At 29.8% G+C, this 20,246-nt stretch overlaps 3 protein-coding genes across 4 annotated transcripts in view; 2 read left to right on the top strand and 1 right to left on the bottom strand.

Annotated features, from left to right (window-relative positions):
- Window positions 1-870: 870 nt before the first annotated feature.
- Window positions 871-4,889, bottom strand: LOC113403882 (RUS family member 1). Its single transcript, XM_026644510.2, has 10 exons — window positions 4,866-4,889; window positions 4,469-4,620; window positions 4,237-4,398; window positions 3,991-4,129; window positions 3,555-3,712; window positions 3,111-3,252; window positions 2,261-2,469; window positions 1,887-2,143; window positions 1,529-1,721; window positions 871-1,358 (listed from the first exon to the last, which is right to left on the bottom strand). The coding sequence occupies exons 2-10, from the start codon at window positions 4,548-4,550 to the stop codon at window positions 1,045-1,047; spliced, it is 1,656 nt and encodes a 551-aa protein (XP_026500295.1). The 5' UTR covers window positions 4,551-4,620; window positions 4,866-4,889; the 3' UTR covers window positions 871-1,044.
- A 1,394-nt stretch (window positions 4,890-6,283) lies between these two features.
- On the top strand, window positions 6,284-13,208 carry LOC113403885 (peptidoglycan-recognition protein LE-like). 2 transcript variants are annotated; one of them, XM_026644513.2, is made up of 5 exons: window positions 6,284-6,808; window positions 7,132-7,296; window positions 7,960-8,160; window positions 9,265-9,416; window positions 12,627-13,208. In XM_026644513.2, the coding sequence occupies exons 1-5, from the start codon at window positions 6,430-6,432 to the stop codon at window positions 13,032-13,034; spliced, it is 1,305 nt and encodes a 434-aa protein (XP_026500298.2). In that variant the 5' UTR covers window positions 6,284-6,429; the 3' UTR covers window positions 13,035-13,208. The 2 variants fall into 2 exon arrangements, with proteins under 2 accessions (XP_026500298.2, XP_026500299.2); XM_026644514.2 differs by lacking the exon at window positions 7,960-8,160 and having other exon boundaries at window positions 12,627-13,206.
- A 4,747-nt stretch (window positions 13,209-17,955) lies between these two features.
- The window catches only part of LOC113403861 (sodium channel protein Nach-like), a 44,825-nt gene continuing 42,534 nt past the window's right edge, over window positions 17,956-20,246 (top strand). Inside the window, exons 1-2 of the mRNA XM_064220382.1 lie at window positions 17,956-18,385; window positions 19,965-20,061. Of these exons, the coding sequence (XP_064076452.1) occupies window positions 18,207-18,385; window positions 19,965-20,061 (276 nt within the window). The 5' untranslated portion in view covers window positions 17,956-18,206. The remainder of the gene's footprint in view (window positions 18,386-19,964; window positions 20,062-20,246) is intronic.

Genomic DNA, 20,246 nt, shown 5'->3' with positions numbered 1-20,246 from the left:
TGAACTCTGAATAATATTCGGTGAAAATATATTTAGTATTCTGTTATGAATTCATGTAAAATCAGAAGTAGTCATTTTTACTTTTAGCATTGATCATATTTTGTAATCAAATAACTACAAATTTCTATTTTATAACTGACACTTCATCAATTCGAATCGATTTAGTTCAATTATTTAAATTCAGATGTCACTGCTGCATATTTGTAAAAAAAGGGTAAATCGTTTCCAGAATAATTTGCTCAATCTCCTTATGGGACTGATGTTCAAAATTATTCTGAAAATGAAACATCCATAAAAGTCATCTAGGTCTTTCAAACGAATCTAAAAGCGCTGTCAACTGACAATGCAGCGCAACGATGATGACAGATGCGATCCTTATAGTTTCTGTCTTAAAATTATTACTAATAATATCCAAGAGTCACGTTAACAACACATTGAACTTCCTTACAATGATTTTCGATACTCGTCTGAATAGAAGAAATTGCACAGATTACTGATAAAAAAAATTGTTTCCATAATTTTAATCGAATTCCGACACCCGAACAGGGCCGGACCGTAAGTTTAGGGGGCTAACACTACTTAGGTGCCCACCTAAGACATATCTGAACGTAGACTTGAATTAAATAAATTGAATGGGTTTGATTAATTACAGGACTCGCAGGGCTGCAAACCATACGATCTGTTTAATTTAATAAAGTTATGGATTCTTTCGCTTTATCGTCTATTTTTGACTTTGACTTGCCTTAGCTGGGGCCCCTTTGAATCCACGGGGCCCTGGGCTGAAGGCTTATTGGTAATCTTATAATACCAATAAGCAAAAATCGGTACAATCATTTTAGCAGCAAATGATTAAGTGAAACTAAAGTGATCATATTGGAATGTATATATTTCCACAATTACAGTCATTATATAATAATAAACACAGAACTTAACTTAATCACACCACAAATGGATTGTCATAATTGCACACAAACTATCGTCCTATTACAACTTGCCCTTACGATTTTTGCGTTTCCTTGCTTTACGTTTCGTAAACAGTTGATGTCAATCTTTTTTTTCCGGATCTTTTTCAGCAGTATCTTTGATATTAGTTTTCGATTTCCCTCCTTTTCTCTCCTCTGAGTCGCGGAACTTGACTGATGGCTCAGGTTCTATTGTAAACATCTCGTCATCCATTAAATCGTCAAGATCATTTCCTTTTTGTTCAGATATTTTTCTCGATTTGGCTTTTGTGCATTGTGGATCAACGGTAGATTTTGCAAAGTCTATGTGTTCAAATGATATTTCGTTCAAAATAGATTTTTCGCCACATACTCGCCATTCGTCTACTATTAATAAATGCTTGGTCAAATCCCATCCTAATAAAGATATAAATTAGCAAAAAGTCTGCATAGTCCTATTTAATAATTTGAATAATTAAATAAAGTATATGTAAATTTTTAGTGTTACCATATTCTTGATATGGTATTCATTATTTTATCGCTTTAAAAAAAAAAAAACAATATATTATCATAGTTATAATACCAACCAGTTTGTATGAGGCCCGATCTTACAGACTGCCATTCTTGTGTAGCAATACTGTTAACATAGCGTTGTAATTCGTAAGATGGTTCATAGATGAACCCAGTGCGTTTGCCTGATTTTCTGCTCCATTCAACTGATTGTAGCATTTTACACACTTGGGCAAAGGGCTTAAGTTCTGAAGTATTGTGGAACACCGGCTACAAGTTTTGAATAGTTTATTAACAAGTCCTCAAGAATAAAAAATAAAATACCAATATATTTCCATTTTACTGTATAAATATCTTCAATAAAACTGAGACATCAAAATTTGGTCAGTGGTTGTAAAATAAATAATCATTAGATATAGATTCAGTAAAACTCACCAATTTATAATTATTTATGGCACAGGTTGTTACTGAGAGCAAAACAGCATGAAAATACGCGCACAATATATCATCGGTCGTTGATCCATCTTTGATAAATATGTACATGATCCTATAGTTGGTGTTTGGATACAAAATGTATTTTCTCTCATTATATATTTCTTTAATTTCCTTTAGATGCGATGCTTTTGACGCTTCTTTGATTATTTGCGCCATCGAACCACCAAGTTTCATTTGAAATCCACATATTTTTAAGTCTAAAAAAATAAAAAAATCAATATATCATTTTATATTAAAATCTAAATGATGTAATTATTATACAATAACTAATTGAATTTTTATTTAACTAAACGAATTAAAACCAATAAACTTACCTAACAAGTTAGGGCCAAGTTGATAGAATATAATAGGTTCATTTCGGTTTATCTCACAAGGATTTGCAATTACCTCCCTCTTCAGGTAAGTATCAATTACTTGTATGAAACGTGGTTCGTTAAGGGTTCTCAGGCATACTGCGCGAACCGCAAAGTAATTGAACACAATATGCAATATCAACATTAGACTGAATATGAAAAGTGAATTGCTGTAAAGAAATATTAAATATCTAAGTAAAATGTTTCTAATTTTTTTTTATTTGGTCTAATATTGGTTACACTTGTAAACTATCGTATTTAATGGTACATTGCAAATAAAACAAATACAGCTTACACATATGACTTACTAACAAACCTTGTTTAGTGAATTAGTTAAACACAAAGTTCTCTGATTCAGCTATAACTGATTTAACATTCGAAATAAGAAGAAATTACATTTACAGGTAAAACAATATAGCTTGGGTATTGTATGTTAAGTATTATAACAGCGGGTGCAATACTGAGGCGAAAGTGCTCTTATAAATGTTTTGTTTGTTTTTTTAGTTGTATTTGTATAAGGAAAGGGGTTCTTGGTAAAAAGTAAAGCTTTTATTATTTATATGTCTTGATATACAGTCAAAGCTCACAACGCCACAAAAAAAGTTGCCCACTAAGTACATGCACACTAGTAAAGTAGTATGATATGCACACAGAGTTATATAAGATAAAGTTGACATTTTTGTATCAGTTCTTCTAATATATATAAAGAATCTAAGGAGTAAAGTTTTTAAAAAGAACAAATACTTATTTAATATTCAGCTAAAACTAAAACAGAAAGAAAAATATTTCAATAAATAACAGGTAAGTTTACCCAAAAACAGTAATAATGAAGAGAGCAGTGAACGATGCTATTAGGTTGACTGCTGTTTCCTGGGATGAATCTTTTGCTGAGACATCGGCCATGTTGCCACGAAGCGCATGGTGCTGTGTCATTGCAGCCCTTGTGGCACCACCTTTATTAATAGTATCTCAGTAATCAACTATTATAAACTAGCAGTAATTTGTGGATGTTAATTTTTTATTATCATATTTGATTGATGTGAATAATTTATTGGTATGCCTTGACAGCAAACTGTATGTCATTTTCTTGTGTGTGTGTGTTTGGACATATGCTATATTTAATTACATATTGATAATTTAAATTATATTAAAAAATATATTTATTATATTAATGTCACTTTATATGTTTCTTAAGTTATATTTTTGTTAACATATATGTTTCTTAAGATATATTTTATTTATATAAAAAACTTACCTGCAACTCCGACAACAGCTTTCATTACAGTACTTACACACAAAGCAAATGTAATATAATTCCGAAATAGAGGCAATGCTATTTCAATACACATGGCAGCATCATTAAGAGTATCAGCATATAGTCTCCACTTCTTGCTATATGCATCCAAATAAGTACTGTTAAGAGAAATGTATATTACCATTTGCATGTGAACATCTACAGTCATAAGACATAATTATGTATATTAATAATTTAAATATACTTTTCTAGTTCGTCATCTAACTTTTTAATACTAAAATAAAAGCTTTTGCTGGTCTAGATTATTGTTTGTTGTTGGAAATTAGACAACCATAACTAAGGATAATTAGATTTTACATGATTTGATACATTATTATAGCACACTCATCATAATATATAATTACTTTAATTATAATAATATGGATAGGTCTCTTACCCATGACTATAGGCAAATAATATTTTTCCAAGATGGCCACAACCATCCTTGAGCACCCATGTAACAGTAGCAGCTAGAGGAGTAGCATGTTTGTTACCAACTCCTACACCTCGCAATACTTCCTGAGTTGCAAGTGTGCCTGCAATTTTACTCTACCTTCTAAGTCAGATAGGATTACATTATTTCATAAGCAATTCTTTTTCAAATAAAAAATTCAATTAATTTATGAGAGTATTTAAAACAAACCTGAAATTGTACTGCAAAATGCTTGTGCTGTATCCCATATTTGATAAGCAATGTAATCCTTGCTTACACTGTCAGGGTAGCCCTGAGGCAAAAATACCTTGGTGAATAAACTTGCCACATTATTGAATTTCTCTTCTTTACATACCACAACATTTAATTGATCTAAAAAAAGAATTTCCACTTTTTATTTCTGTATTTTCATTAATTTAGTTAGACTAGTTCAGTTCTTTACCTGGAGGTTTCACTAAATATCTTTCCTTAGCCGATGAACCATACTTTTCTTTGAATATAATATCTCCGTCTTGCGATTTCATATTTGCTTCTTTCTTAGTATTTTATGTAATTATTGCAGAATCATAGTTTACAACGAAGCATGTAATAATTCTAAAAATGATAATATTTAGACATTATTTTATTTTTAAAAACTAGTGTATTTGATACTGTTATGTCATTTCATTTGATTATGATTTGTCATTAATGATAATCATTACAGTTAACAATAATCACGGGCACCGGGTGTAACGTCATAAAATATTTAAGCAATAATCAATAATAATAATAAACGATTGAGTTCATAAAAATAATGCATTTTTTTATTTAAGGCTTATTTAAGACACAAGTTTGTTTACCAATTTATTGTAGTGCAATTATTATATTTTAAGCAACAAATTTTTATAATTATTATTTTAATCCGTGAAAAACGTAATTGTATATCATTCAAAGACAAAACTCTTTTATTCGCAGTTTATTTACTCTGTGGCATTTCGTTTAGAAGTTAATTCATAGATAATTATTTTAAACTTTATTTTTTTTATTAAAAAAATATTAATTCTTATTTTAGCACTAACTACACATTTTATTCCTTTTTTTTTCATTTTATACATTGTTCGATTAAAAAAAAACAACTGTTCGTTCCATGTCAACCTTAGTGTTTTCTTTTTTAATTACATATAAGATGTATTAACATGAAGACTTAAATATATTCAAATGTGAATTAAAATTTGTTAATATTCAATTATTTCGTTTTCTTAAGTTGGGAGTGAGGTAGAATTTTTATACATATAATATATATTCTATTATTAAATATTCTGGGAAAATAATTTAGCAAATAATAAATTGTACAGAAGTATAATTATTTATAGCTCTTAAGTGCCGCACAGCTGGGCAAAGATTTATCCCTTATCACTCCACAAGACCTTATTAAAAACCCTTTCCTAGCCACGTCTTTTTCGGAAAGGTAGATAATATGTCTGCCCATCTTTTTGTAGACCTTCTTGGTCTATAAAACGACGACTATAATTGTGAGGGATCCAGTTTATGAATTCAAACATATCCAGATATGATGCCAGCCAATTGCCGTTTAAGCTTCAAGCTTGGAGGATTTGACTCCTACATCTGCTAAATCGATAAATTCGTATTCGTAGAGGGTGGCGTTACGAATTTTACCAGTTATTTAAACGCTCAATATGTTACGTGCAATGCTTTTTGGAACATTTTAAGTATGGTCTACCAAAGAGCATTTTTGAGCACCGTAGGATAGGACAAGTAGGACACATGTCGATCAGTAGAGGTATTCTGTAAGAATAAACTCGAAAATCACCGCAGAACACGAACTTGAAATGTTAGAATGTGAAATGCGATATTGTCTATAATAATTATAAAATTGATGGGATACACGTATCAAAATGTCGTAAATCGGTCATCAATACGAGTGAGTTACGAAATTAATTCAATTGATATAGGAAGATTGGATTTTATCATATCCCTTGTGGCTTAAGTTTTCTGCCATTGGTTATTAATTAAGTCTTATTAAACTTACTCGATTTTATTCCACCACTTAGGAAGACGCATTCGACTATTCGAATACTGAAATATAAAACTTTACCAGTTTTTAAATTTTTTGTGGCCTCGTGTTTTCATTTTAATGTTGTATAAAATAAAATTAATGAATTTAATTCGCTCTTTAATCTTTATTTAATCTTTACTATACCGAATGCTTAATATGATAAAATAGTATTCTGCCATACCTACAGGCTACAGCAGCATGATCGTAGCACTACAATTATTATCTGTATCATGATTGAGTTTATAGTTCTATAGATTTATAATTTCGTTGTGTAAATAAAAGCTGCCCTGTTTATTTACTAATAATTTATGTTCTAGATATAGAAAATATGAAAACAGGAAACTAAGATGGCTTTGAACTCAAATTGTTCAAATAAAAATAACATTAACTCTACAAAAGTTGTGGGAGATTTAGGTGATATACAAATAACCGAAAGTAGTGATTGTGAAGATGATCACAATAATAAAATACAAAAAGTTTCACGAAGCAATAAATCAACAATTCCCGCAAATTTACTTCAAAATACTGTTCCAGTATTTGGTACAGTAACAGTTTCAAATTCAGACAATGTGCAAATTGGTAACAACACGTATTTTAATGGACCTGTGACAATAAAACAAGTGATTCATAATAAATCTGGAGTAGATAATGCTGCTTACAGTAGCACGGAAGACGAAATCGACCCTAATTCTCACCATCTCCATAATGGAAAGTTTGCTGGTACATGTAAGTTTTTCGCAGGCTTAGCTAAAAAAGTCGTTCAATTTCCTTGTTTCTTCATATCATACCTTGAAAGAGAACATTTCTGTTATTTCTAGTTTCTGCACTCCTTAGTGTTTTGTCCAAAATTCGACTCATTTGAATATTAATTTTTTGAATTAGAAAAAACTGTTCATGTTACAAGTAAATTGAAATGACCGAGGTCATATTAAAAAACAAAGAGCTGACTAACAAGGTAGACAATAAAAGATTTAATTAATAAATTGGTTTGATATATACACAAAATTTTAGTATATATTATATGCTATAATAGAAATTTCATATTGCAGTAATAAAGAAAGAACAGATACTACTGTGGCATAAGATTACATTTTCTGCAGTTTGTTTCACAGTAATAGGAAGTATTGTTGCAATTGTAATTGTATTACAACATAAAAGCGAGCAACAAAAGAAAACCAATCCGCAAACAGACTTTAAAACATCTGAATCTCACAGTAAGTATCTTTACATTTTAAATAAAACAATATCATAGTCTAATGCTATAAAGTAATCTGGTGGATATAGTACTTAACACTTTGTGAGATGGTAAATAGCTATAGCCATTATGCTATACAATAATTACTTGATATTGTGTCTAGTTTCAGAAAACTTTCTATTCCTTATCTTGCTTAATTTAAATCAATTCCACTATCAAATGTTTATAATTAATATGTTAATGAACATTGCATTCTATTATTTATGAAATTCTGGATTGTGCTAACAAAAATTTATATTTAGGCATGAATTTCTTTGGTAGTAGGTGTTAGCTCACCTCCATAGATGACCTATAAAACAGCAATATGTTTTGGCTACTACAATCCTCTTAAGTTTGAGAAACTAGTAGTAGTATTAAGTGGCATATCATTCACATAGGAAATAGTTGCATCACCTTTCTATCTCCCTTTAGTGACCACTTGAAAAAATGTTTTGTAAATTAAATCTTTTTCCTTGATAGTTTAAATTAGTCATTTTATGTAAGGATAATATTGGTTACTTACCAAGTCCTATAAAATTGAGATGAACCTTTGTTTGTAACTAACCAAACTATGTTTTCATTGTTGTCAACAACTTAATATAAGAATTTTCATGAAATATAGACATATGACTATTTATTTCAGCCGATACAACGGTGGTGGGATATTGTCATGAAAATTTTCAAGTCATTTTAGTATTAGTGATTCTGTTACCATTAATGTTGACAATTTTTTATTCATTACTAACAAAAGATGTTGTCGGTGATGGAATGATTTGCATTGTGAAGAAGAATAAAATTCACAAGAAGTGCCTGAAAAATTTTTGCATGCAATGCAATAAAAAAGGTATGATACTACAAAATGCTTTGTTTCATTCAATGTGTGTTAATGTTATTTCATGTACTATTTTGATTCATATACTATATCTTACTTCACAGATATACTTTCGTGAAATTTATATGCATTTCTTTAATAAAATAAATTAAAAAAGTAAGCTGTCTGTTTTGATGCCAAAGATTTTTTCCTGTAACGTTTGCATAACAGTAATAAACATTTTAAAAGTACAAAACTTTTATGGACTATGCATATTAGGCAGAAAAAATTAACATAAATTTTATATTTCAAAATTCCACCTGAGTAAGGGGCTGCAAAATTCGTATGATTGTTTGATAGTAATAATTATAAAGTTAGTGAAAAGTAATTAATTTTTTTCTGATTTATGAGAGATGCAATAGCTGCTTATCCTTTCTTATATGGTAATGGTAATGATCAACTTAATACAACATACTGTTGTCATACCAAATTATTTATTTTTATTACATCGATGTTACCTAATGTTCTTTTTTTTATTCTTCATTACCGAATAATGAAGAACTGAAAACACACATTTGTAAAAATATGCAATATATCAATTGGAGAACAAAATTTGATGTATGTATCTAATATTAATGTAATTCCCCAAATTTTGCTTAGGAGATATTTGAAATGTATAATTTAATTGAGGGACTTTTTCGATACTGGGGCCATCCCCTAATCAATCTGCCATATATTATTTATGTGCATGTGTATTTATTTATTGACTTTATATATTTTAAGTGATAAGAACATTTGAATTGATTGTATGATTTGTTGCTGATATCATGATTATTAAAATACTGTTTTTTGTAATTTAAAATAAAATCATTGATAATAATTATCAATAAAAATCAAAAGATATTTTTTTTACAGAAACTTATTAATAATAATGAGTAATGAGACTGTTTTAATGTATGATGAAAACTAGTAATTTGCTTTATAAATAAAAGACATTATTCCCATAACCATTCTTTCACATTGTGTATTTAATATTATATTTATACTATTATTACTGCTATCGTTTTTAATCAGTTAATTTTATCAATTATGTAATGTTTAAAACAATAAATATATTGAACGGTTATGGTTTTTCAGGTGATCCACTATTAATAGCTCCTGATCATTTAAGGATAGTTTCAAGAACAGACTGGTTAGCCCAGCCTGTAGAAAAACCATTGAATAAATTAGATCAACCGGTGCCATGGGTTATTATTATGCACACAGCTACCGAAACATGTTTAACTCAGGTTAGTTGGTAAATATGCAATACCTCGGTATGTTTGTATTCATTTTAAATATTGCTATAAGATGGGAATTGATCACACCCTGTAGAATAATTTTTATACTGCCTTCTTGATGGTAAAGCTTTTGTAATCTTATTTGGATAAGTTGATTTATCAATTATTCTATCTCCAGCCAGCATTATTTGATTGGTGTTTTCTGGTCTTAACGGTTAGTACGGTAGCTATTTGTGGATATGACACAGTTCATATTGTTAGTAGATCATTGGTGGTTTATGTACAATTGTCTATGGGCGATGGGACATACTATCTGATATTTTATTATTAAAATTATTATTATAAGACATATGATAGTCTTCTTGAAGAATTTTGATCGATTATTTATATATATCGGAACTGAAGTTCTAATAATAATATAGTAATATTGTGTCATAAAAATGTCGTTCTTAATTTAAATATCTTATTATATTTTTAAATAGTAATATATTATATAAATAAATTTATGTATTTTAGGTATGTTTATGGGTTTGTTGCTATTAACATAACAGGAAAAAAGTATTTAATTATATTGTTCTATGCTTGCTGTGTAGACAATATTTTTCAATTACCATGTTTGTGTGCATAACACAATAAACTGAAGAATTCTTTTATGACACACATGAGTTGTATAATGAAATTGAAGATACGAAAATATACTCTATTTATAATTACAGGACGTTTGAGTTTTCCATATTGTCATTGCTAAAGCGTTATTAATATTTTATTATGTTTGATGAGCTAGAGATTGCTTAGGAATTGAATAGGATCGTGACGCTTTAGTGTATACGTATAATATATTTTTAGCGTTCCATTATTCAAAATTGAACATTTAACATTAAATAGTTTAAATAAAGTCACGTTTGCTTCTCTCTGTACGAAATATTATTAAATCTTATGAACATATTTTCACAAATCAGGTACACTTCGATAGTTTACGATTATTTAAGTGATATATTACTTAGCGCGTTAACATTTAATTCATTTCATTCATATTTTATCGTAATACTTTATATAAAACATAGTTATAATTCATGCATCACTTGGAAATCAGAAATTATTTATTAAATGTTACCAAAACTAGACTTTGTTATTATGTAATTTAAGCAATTTTATGCAACCATTATTAATAATGGTTGCATAATATTGCTTAAAACTGTCAGTTACTTTCAATTTAGTTATGTATATGTCGTTATATATTTACATACAGTATATATATGTCAGACACGTGTGTTCTATATACATTAACATTTATATTACATGAAACATTTTATATGCGTTATATAAATTCATTCATCCGGTTAATATTGTCTATATCTAAGAACAGCTTATCTCAAGTACCCGTATGAGTATTCGGTTAGTAGTTTAAATCACAATAATTATCTTATCTCATTGCAATATCAAAAATAATTATTAACTAAATTATTATGTAGAGCTCTTTGTAAGTCCGTCTACACACGTCTGTGTAACTGGACACTGGATTCTGGACATAACTTCTTAGTTCTCAAAATCTGTGGCGCAATGGCGATGTGTGGACTGACTAATGTTTCTTACTAGCTGTGCCCGCGACTTCTTGCGCGTTTGAATATAGCAAAAAAGTTATTGTTCAGTTCGCAGATTTTACTATAACTTATAAATTCTCCATAACGCAGCTTTTGTGATATTAAGTCGTCGGTGGCAAGAGCCCGACGTGACGGCAGAGTGGTGGCATGCGCTAGGGCAACGTGCGGTACTGGACCGTACTTTGACATTGCCGCGTGATTTTATTATTATTTTATATATAATTATAACTTAAAAGTTACTCCTTATTGCACCAGCTATCTACCAGTAAAAGCCCCGTCAAAATCGGTCCAGCCGTTTCAGAGATTAGCCGGAACAAGCAGATAGATAGACAAGAATCGTAGAAAATGTTATTTTGGTATATCTACCAAACATACATATGCATTTAGTAAAAAGTGGTTATTTTAATATTACATACAGACACTCCAATTTTATTGTATGTAGATGGTGTCTATGACGGTGGTGATTGCTTTCTGCTTTCTATTTCAAACCGTAAATATCTGAAAGCGTCAGTAACGCAATAGTTGGCGGGCCTAGCGATGTAATTATTCGCAGGTTCGATCCTGACCCTGAGCTATTGTCGTCTTCACTCCAAGCACAAGCCTTAAGCTTAATTGGAGCGGTATATTTACTTTATACAGGCATATGCACTGACTTTATACTTTTTTTTTAATACTATATCACCATTGCCTGAATCAAACATGGATGAGAACGTGATACATTTTAAATGGTACTGACCTCGAGCTTAGTCTAAAAATAACCATAAACTATCTTGCTATCTAGTTTTTTGAGTTTATGTTGTTAATTATTATGATACATTTATCTTTTTATTTCCAGTTAAGCTGTCTGTGTTATAACGTATTTATATGTATGTCTATAAAAGTATGTTTTATATACCAATGTATGGATGTTTGGAACATATCGCTTATCGATTAGGTCGCCTCTTGTACATCTTTTTGGGCTTTATTTGATGATAACCTACTCGTACCCCCCTACCCGTATTGTATTTGTCGCTTCTTTGCGGACAGTTTGTAATGTTTTTTATTTTTTTTTCTTATGCTTTGAATAAAATATTACATATTTTTCAATAATATATTTAACTAGTAATTTCTGAATTAAGTTATTCGAAGGAACGGCCTGACTAGACTACTAGGCTTAGCCCCTTAGTTTTAATCCAGGGGTGCAAAATATCGGGCGTGGGCATTCGGGGTCTCGCCGTTGATAGTCAACTCAGGGACCATCGAAATCTGTTTTTGGGGAAACCTCTACGGTTGAGGAAAAGGTTAGGATTTAATTTCATCACACTTCCGGAAAGCGGATTGGTGGATATACTGTAGGGAGATTTACACAAAACACAGGTTTCCTCACGAAGTTTTCATTCACCGCCAAACGCGAGTTGAATTGAAAACACAAATAGGCACATGAAAACTCAGTCGTGTCACCTTCTCCTGTTAAGATTCACGTATTCTAAACATGAAGCCATCTCGGCTTTACTAACATGAAGTATATAACTTAAAATAATAATGTATTACTATTATTTTTCTAAATTAAACGTAGCTATATTTATTATATAATTATAGAATATATGTTTCTATAGTTTTTGTGTATTCGTTATTCCAGAGTCAATGTGTACTTCGCGTACGTCTCATCCAGTCGTTCCACATCGAATCCCGTGGTTGGTACGACATCGGTTACAACTTCCTCGTCGGCGGCGACGGGTCCATCTACTACGGCAGAGGTTGGGATTACGAGGGCGCCCATACAAAGGGCTACAATAAGTACAGTATAGGAATAGCTTTCATAGGTACGTTCAACAACGATCCACCGTCGAAGCAGCAGCTCGAAGCCTGCCAGAAAATTATCAAGCGGGGCGTTCAATTACGAAAACTAGTCAAGGACTATAAACTTTTTGCGCATAGACAGTTGATGTCTACTCTAAGTCCTGGCGACGAATTGTTTAATATTATTAAGAAATGGCCGAATTTCGTAAGCAATGTTACGGATTTGGACTCCTTGATACCCAACTGACATTGAAGACTGACTTCCCAAAGTTTTAACATCGAATGAAAGTTTATTTTAGTTAGTTTTAGCTTACTGTTATTTGTTATTTAGTTAGTGATATATGGACGATAGTTTAGTTACCGAGTATACATATATTTGTGTTATATGGATGTATAGTTTTGAATGTGATATTAAAAATATGTAATTCATTTGATATAAAATTTCGGTAAGCATTTGTACGAGACCAATCGACATTTTTTTACGTTATTTAAAAACTTGATTAGTTCCTTGGTATTTAATTCTGAATGATTGGCTTTAAGGAATCTCAGATTGAATTGACTAAAATATTTTTTTACTACATTGTTGTTTGAAACGTATGAAATTAATAATTAATTCTTAAGTGTTATTAAATCATTCGAATTTCAAAATTTTGGCATTATTTATGTATATCTTAAGATTATTTTATTTATAAATATAAAAAAAGATATATTGTGCCACTTTTTATTTTTAAATTGTTTTTACGATATCGTAGTTAATGTTGTAAGAGAAAAATTAAGTAAACTTAAATTTGATACATTGTAGATATTATCATGACAGATTTTTAGTAGGGTCTACTAAAAAAGGCTAAAATTGTATTTGACATTTTTAAGTAGAACATTTAAGTATATAATATTTTTTATACTCCTAAATTGTGTATTTTAATTTTGATTGACGCTATGAATTTATTTTGTTTTGCTTTAAAATATGCCAGTTAATTTTAAGTTTTATATTCAATTACTTAAGAACTAAATTCAATAAATAAGGCGAGATGTAGTTGAAGTAAGGTTGATGGTATTACTAAGGGTGATTGGTATTTAATATGTTTCCAACAATACATTAAATATATCAATTTTATTGAGATGTACCTTTAATGTATCATTTAATTATTATTTTTTATGTAAAGACATTTGTTAGAATTTATGTAAGTGTGATGTGATTTTCTTGGAACGGCTTCCTTAAATAAGTTATATGCTATATATAACATATTTTTTAAATATATATATATATATATATTATTGGTTTATGAGAGTAAATTAGTTAATTCTGCTTAATTTTCTTATACAATCGATTAAAATATAATAGTAACGGATTTATCATTGTTATGTTTCTTGATACATATTTTGTTAAATTAATAATTCAAAGATGGCGACTGGCTCGTAACGTTGTAATGTAATACGTTAACACGTGAGTAGTCATAAAGCTTTAACGTTTAACTAATAACTTTTAATTTTTTATATTATAATACAGATTTATATTAAAGATTTCATTACGCTTGTCAAAAATCTACAGCCGGTTCAGAAAGATATAACTGAGACCTGAGAAGACTTAGTGAGATTGTTTGAGAAGAAGTCATTTTGTCACTGCGAATAAAAGTGCAGCTTCAACGATTAGTGCTGGTAGCGAGCACTTCTCATGTTTTCGTAGCAGACGCTGTAAAGCATCACATCCGTTGCAAATACTACGTTCCGATACTGTAGTTGTAGGAAAATAATAATTATTCATCGACTAAAGATACTATTCAAATTTTGTTCAATTAGTAAAATAATTCTAAACATTTTCATTTAGTTCAGGCTTTGATTTAGATTGATAAAGACCTGAGTTTTTATCATAAATATTGCTATATTTTATGTTAATGTGTATTTGTATAATCTGTATTTTTATAAAACGGTAGAATATCACGATTTATACCTTATTACAATTGCATTAGAAGTTAAAGTAATCAAAATTTAGAATTTCTATATAATATATTTCTTAAATAATATTATTATACTTAAATACTTATGTCGTGCCTTCGATTCCAGTTCTGATAGCATAAGCTGTTATCAGAACTGGAATCGAAGGCACGACATAAGTATTTAAGTATAATAATAGTGACGTTCAGAATAAATTATTTTTCGATCCATAGCGAATAATCAATATAAATCAATTTCAAGATCGAGTACAATGATATCATAAATATTCAAGGTCAACGTTGTTTATTTGTATTTACTCCAATACAGTAATATAGGAATACGCTTTAGATATATAAATACGTAATCAAAGGTCGCGTTGAAACTAAATTGTTAAAATAATTTATATACGTCCTGGATAATATTTTGGACCAAGCAATCCAATCATGTACTTTTAATTTTATTCTATTCATTATTAACATTTCTTTGTAACAATTATTCATATAGCATTTAGTAGTAACTTACTAAGACTTCAGAAATATAAATATTAATATTCCGAAAATAAAAAACAAACACGGTGAAATTTTATTTTTGCAAATAATTTGACCGATATTAAGATGTAAATGTAAAACGGAATGGCAAAACAAATTCATAGTATCAATAAGTCGCAATGTCAATACGCATGCGTAATTTACACGTGCCTCGGGTTGCATGCATCTAGTTCTAAAAGTTCAGTAAGTAGGTCGGATCGATATGGCAATTGAAACTGCGAGTGAATCATAGTGTCCTCCAATTTTAATAAATAATTAAAAACTGCCTAACGGTTTTTTCTTCTTTCGTATTAATAACATATCCGAACATTTTGATATTAAATATCAGTATATTTTCCTTTCTTTTTTTAAATTTAAATAACAAAACAATAGTTCAATTAAAAATAATTATCGTTTTATAGAACTTTAGCAAAGTTAGGTACGTGTTTTATTTTGGTGATCTGAGCGCCATCTAGTGTTGTGAGTTCGTCTCGTAGGAGGGAAAGAGAAAAAATGAGACGTCTTGTGAATGAGTAATTTTCGCATGTCTCTAACAATGCAGTTTAAGCTAGTTGGCTCGGATGATTTACGACCGGCCTCGTAGAAATAGATTAGTACTTATTGTTTTTATTGGTAATGTATTCGGCAAGTTAATGTTTATTTTAATGGAATACCAGGTATAATTATTTCGTTATGAAACTTTAACTCTAAATATTTTTTTAATTAAATGTCATTGAATTTCGAATATTTCATAATTGTGATATTATATATTATTAGAATATTATAAAATAGAGTGTATATATGCATGTGTGTGTGTTAATATAATGTATGATGTTGATGGGAATATATAAATAAGGTTTATTATATCTCGTGCTTGAAATTATTTTTGACCGATAGACGATTTGATTGGTCAGAAAATTAAAGGTGCTTTGCATTCCATGTGTACCGAATTAACCCCGTTTGCTCTTTTATGAAATCGAGCTAAAGACACAGTACGTTTTTATACATTGATGCATCTAAACGTTATCTTTACTGTCAATCTGTGAAAGTTTCAAATCAGATAAATCATTTTTAAAATTCGAACATAAGTTCCGTTAATATCAGTTATACGTATATTAATAAAATGTAATTAGGTAAATATTGTATGTATTGTTTATATATACCAGTGAACTATTATGTAATAATGAACTCGGTACTCACCGCAGAACACGATCGTGATCGAAGAGTGATGTACGACATAACAAATATAACATTAAACGATATTCGCAATAAAATATAGTATCACCGTCGTTTGCTTTTCAACAATTTCACAAGTGAGATACGCAGTGAGTTCTTACAGAATAGCACAGTTGTTTTTTTATCTTATGTAATACGCAATAACTAATAATTAAATGCACCCCGCATTTACCTAGATAGTATAGTTTTAACGAGGCCTACCTCGTTGGTATTGCGGATAGATATGAAGTCGCAGATGCCTAGGTTCTGGGTTCCAACACCCAGATCGGTCTGATAAAAAGTTTTTGGGTTTTTCTGTGTGAATTATAATTTGTCCTGCGTAGTTGGCTAGTCTCCCATGAGATTGTCAGGCGTCTCAATCTACATAATATAGTTTTAAATATTCATACATTTTAAATAGCCATATGGCCTTAATCATAGGGTCCTTTTTAGAGTTAATATTTTATATTTACTTTGATTGTATAAAATTTATTGTAATATTTGTATTTTAAAATAAAATTTTATAAATATTTTATTATAAGATAAATGAAAAAAATGATGCTTGTATGTGTTCACAAAATACAGATTATAAATCTGTAATATATAAATGTACAAAAATGTAGAGATTAATAAATAATCCCACATTATATGTTTTTATTATGAGTTGAAAGTGATGTTTCAAAATTAGAAATAAACTTATCTAGTTGACACTAGACTGAGTAATTATCTCTCTATTATAACTCTTATAATTATACAACATAGACATAACCTTCAAGAAAATCTACGAATATCTACAAAAAAATACCTTTTGTATCAAATTTAATTAGCGAATTTACCTTGTACAAAAATGGTATGAACTTGAACTTCAAATTCATAAGTGGCACATGTAATTGTATTTAGACCTCAGTTAAGGTCGTAGGTTGCATGGCTCTCATAAATTTAAATTACCGTCCCTCATGTTCGAAGTGACCGGTTCGAACCGGTTTTGTCCTGAATAAAGTCATAGAACGTTAAATTGTACACGAATAGTGCCATAGATAAATAATTACTATATACCGGTATATCTTTTCGTGTTTACTTTTCAAATTAAACACACCGATTGAAATATTTAGTTTGAATATTTAATGATATGCCGTCAAGGACGCGGGTTTAAATACCGTACACGGTACAATGTAAAGCTATTTGAATTATTAATAACACCGGGTTTATTGTTTTTTATGTGTTTTTAATGATAGCATTCGATTATTTATCTTGATAAACGAGAACCATAAATAATTTTCCTTAAATGTTCTACGCGATATTTACAATTATTCCGTATATTTTAATTCTATGGTATACAATATTTTTTTTGCCAATATATAAATTGATTGTGATCGTTTACTATTATTGTGTTCGAGTATAAATTTCTTGCGTTGAAAACACAAGAACAAATGAAGACAGTTGAAACAATTGAAAATATTCGTAGATTATCTGGAAGTTTTTGGTTCAAGAGTATATTTAGCATGTTCTTATCGAAATTTTTCGGTTTATATCGAAGTAAATATTGTCTTAATTTTTTTAAATAATTAAACGATAGTTTTCAAGACCCCTCCTATTTTATACATGGTTGACGTATCTGTTCGATCAAAGCCTTATAATTACAGGCATGTGTTCGTATGACATTTCACACCTATTATTCATTCTGGATGGACAGTCGATTGGCCGGTCTCTTCGTACGTTAGATTATGTTTCATTGATTTAATGAAATGGTTAATTGCAGTCAAAACAAACGTGTTACAATGAAAGTTAAGAACAACTTCTTGCCTTCTCCGAAAAGATTGTCTAGATGGAATTACTGCGTTAAGAAGTTCATGGAATTTTGCAAGAGAACAGATCTTCATGGCTTTAAATATATCGCTATGGAAGAGCTGACTGCTACAGAAAGGTTTGTTTGTAGTCTTTTTTTAAATTATGGAACTTATGTTGTACTTATACGACGATGATTGCGCCTTACTAGTTGTAATGTTTACTGTATTTGATCTTGCAAAAAGGTTCAATATGAATTATAAATGCTCGGCATTAATGGTACAGCTAGCAGAAGAATATAGAACAGTAATATTAAGATGCTGTATTCATATATGTTGCGTAAGTTGATAATTTCTGAAGTGGATAAAATTCAAGGTCAAATTTGAATATGTGGTTTTCTTATTTGTATATATATACCTACGCTTAAGTAAAACACAAGTTTGTTACAAAAACTGAGACGTTTTCTACTGATCTATAAGTTCGCTTCCTTCTTAATAGTTGCGATAACATAATTGAGGTTAATGGTTCCGTAAGGGTGTAGGATAAAGTCTGCTTTTGGAACGTTAACATTACTAACGCTGATTAATTGATAAGAGAAAATCTTGATTCAGTATGTAACTTTATAAATATGTTGTAGTGTCCAATGTATTATATAAATTAATATATTATATTTAGTCCATTGAAATGTTACAATTTTAGGGCCAAACTGAACATTTCCTAGAGGACTTGATTTTATTTGTGGGACTTGAAGGGGTTGTCAATACAACCTTAACCCCTGTTTGTGGGGTTGGCGCCCTTGTCCCCCGCCCGCCATCTTGAAAAAAGGGGTGGAAACATATTTTTAACTATATCTTCGAAACTATTAATTGTACGGAAAATTTGTAAAAGCATAATTTGTAGCAAATCGTTGTGGTTACATTTATGTCTATATGACTTTTTACCATAAACTTAAAATTTAAATAGTTATAAGCAAAAAAGTGAGAAAATTTGCTCAAAAATTTTCTTTTTTGCTTAATAACTTTTTTTCTGTTTTTTTTAGCAGAAAAATTTAGAGTAAAATTTTCAGAGAGACCTGCTCTATAAATTCGTACTGAACTAATTTTGTGCTAAATTGAACAGAAAAAAAGTTATTAAGCAAAAATGAAAAATTTTGAGCAAATTTTCTCACTTTTTTGCTTATAACTTTTTAAATTTTAAGTTTATGGTAAAAAGTCATATAGACATAATTGTAGCCACAACGATTTGATACAAATTATGTTTTTACAAATTTTCCGTACAATTAATAGTTTCGAAGATATAGTTAAAAATATGTTTCCACCCCTTTTTTCAAGATGGCGGGCTGGGGACAAGGGCGCCAACCCCACAAACTTGGGGTTAAGGTTGTATTGACACCCCCTACATGTCCCACAAATAAAATCGCATCCTCTAGGAAATGTTCAGTCAATGTAACATTTCAATGGACTAATTAATTTTAATCTGTAATTTAGTTTTACTTTAATACTTATCAATTATGTCGAGCAGTTTTAGAGTTTTATGAATTATTTTTGATATACATATGTATACAGGAAAGAGACGCGTATCGTACGGTATTTAAAGCTCAATACGAGTTAATACTTTCAAAACTGATTGTATTATACAAAGACAATATTACTATTAATTTAAAAATAGTCTTATAGTAATTTACAAGCAAAGATATTAAAAGTGGTTTCCTTTGCCAGAAGTGTGTGGGGTCTCGCGGTTTTTATAAGCGTGATTTGTGCAGCATTCTTTGTCATCACAGCCTACAGGTGGTATGCCAGGAACCCTATTGTTACCGTAAGTTGTTTTATTGTATTTAATAACCGTAATACCGTCTGTCAATATTCTTTAATTTCTTATTCCGGTATTAAGTACAATATTTATAGAGAGTCTCCTTCCTTGATTTCCTTATCTCAAATGCGACTTCTTAATCCATAATCGATTATTATACATATATGTATGTAACATGTGATAAGAAGAGT

Source organism: Vanessa tameamea, chromosome Z (assembly GCF_037043105.1).
Source record: "Vanessa tameamea isolate UH-Manoa-2023 chromosome Z, ilVanTame1 primary haplotype, whole genome shotgun sequence".
NCBI lineage: Eukaryota > Metazoa > Arthropoda > Insecta > Lepidoptera > Nymphalidae > Vanessa > Vanessa tameamea.
The sequence above is the reverse complement of the archived record's forward strand: the minus strand, read 5'-3'. Positions and strand labels throughout refer to the sequence as shown.

What these genes read in the sequence shown, in the direction of transcription:
- LOC113403885 (XM_026644513.2), top strand. Translation starts at nt 6,430, where the DNA reads ATGGCTTTGAACTCAAATTGTTCAAATAAAAATAACATTAACTCTACA. An exon ending in TAAAACATCTGAATCTCACA is followed by an intron (nt 7,297 to 7,959) that starts GTAAGTATCTTT and finishes TATTTATTTCAG; the next exon opens with CCGATACAACGGTGGTGGGA. An exon ending in CATGCAATGCAATAAAAAAG is followed by an intron (nt 8,161 to 9,264) that starts GTATGATACTAC and finishes ATGGTTTTTCAG; the next exon opens with GTGATCCACTATTAATAGCT.
- LOC113403882 (XM_026644510.2), bottom strand. Translation starts at nt 4,550, where the DNA reads ATGAAATCGCAAGACGGAGATATTATATTCAAAGAAAAGTATGGTTCA. An exon ending in ATATTTAGTGAAACCTCCAG is followed by an intron (nt 4,399 to 4,468) that starts GTAAAGAACTGA and finishes TTCTTTTTTTAG; the next exon opens with ATCAATTAAATGTTGTGGTA. An exon ending in TTATTTGCCTATAGTCATGG is followed by an intron (nt 3,713 to 3,990) that starts GTAAGAGACCTA and finishes TTCTCTTAACAG; the next exon opens with TACTTATTTGGATGCATATA.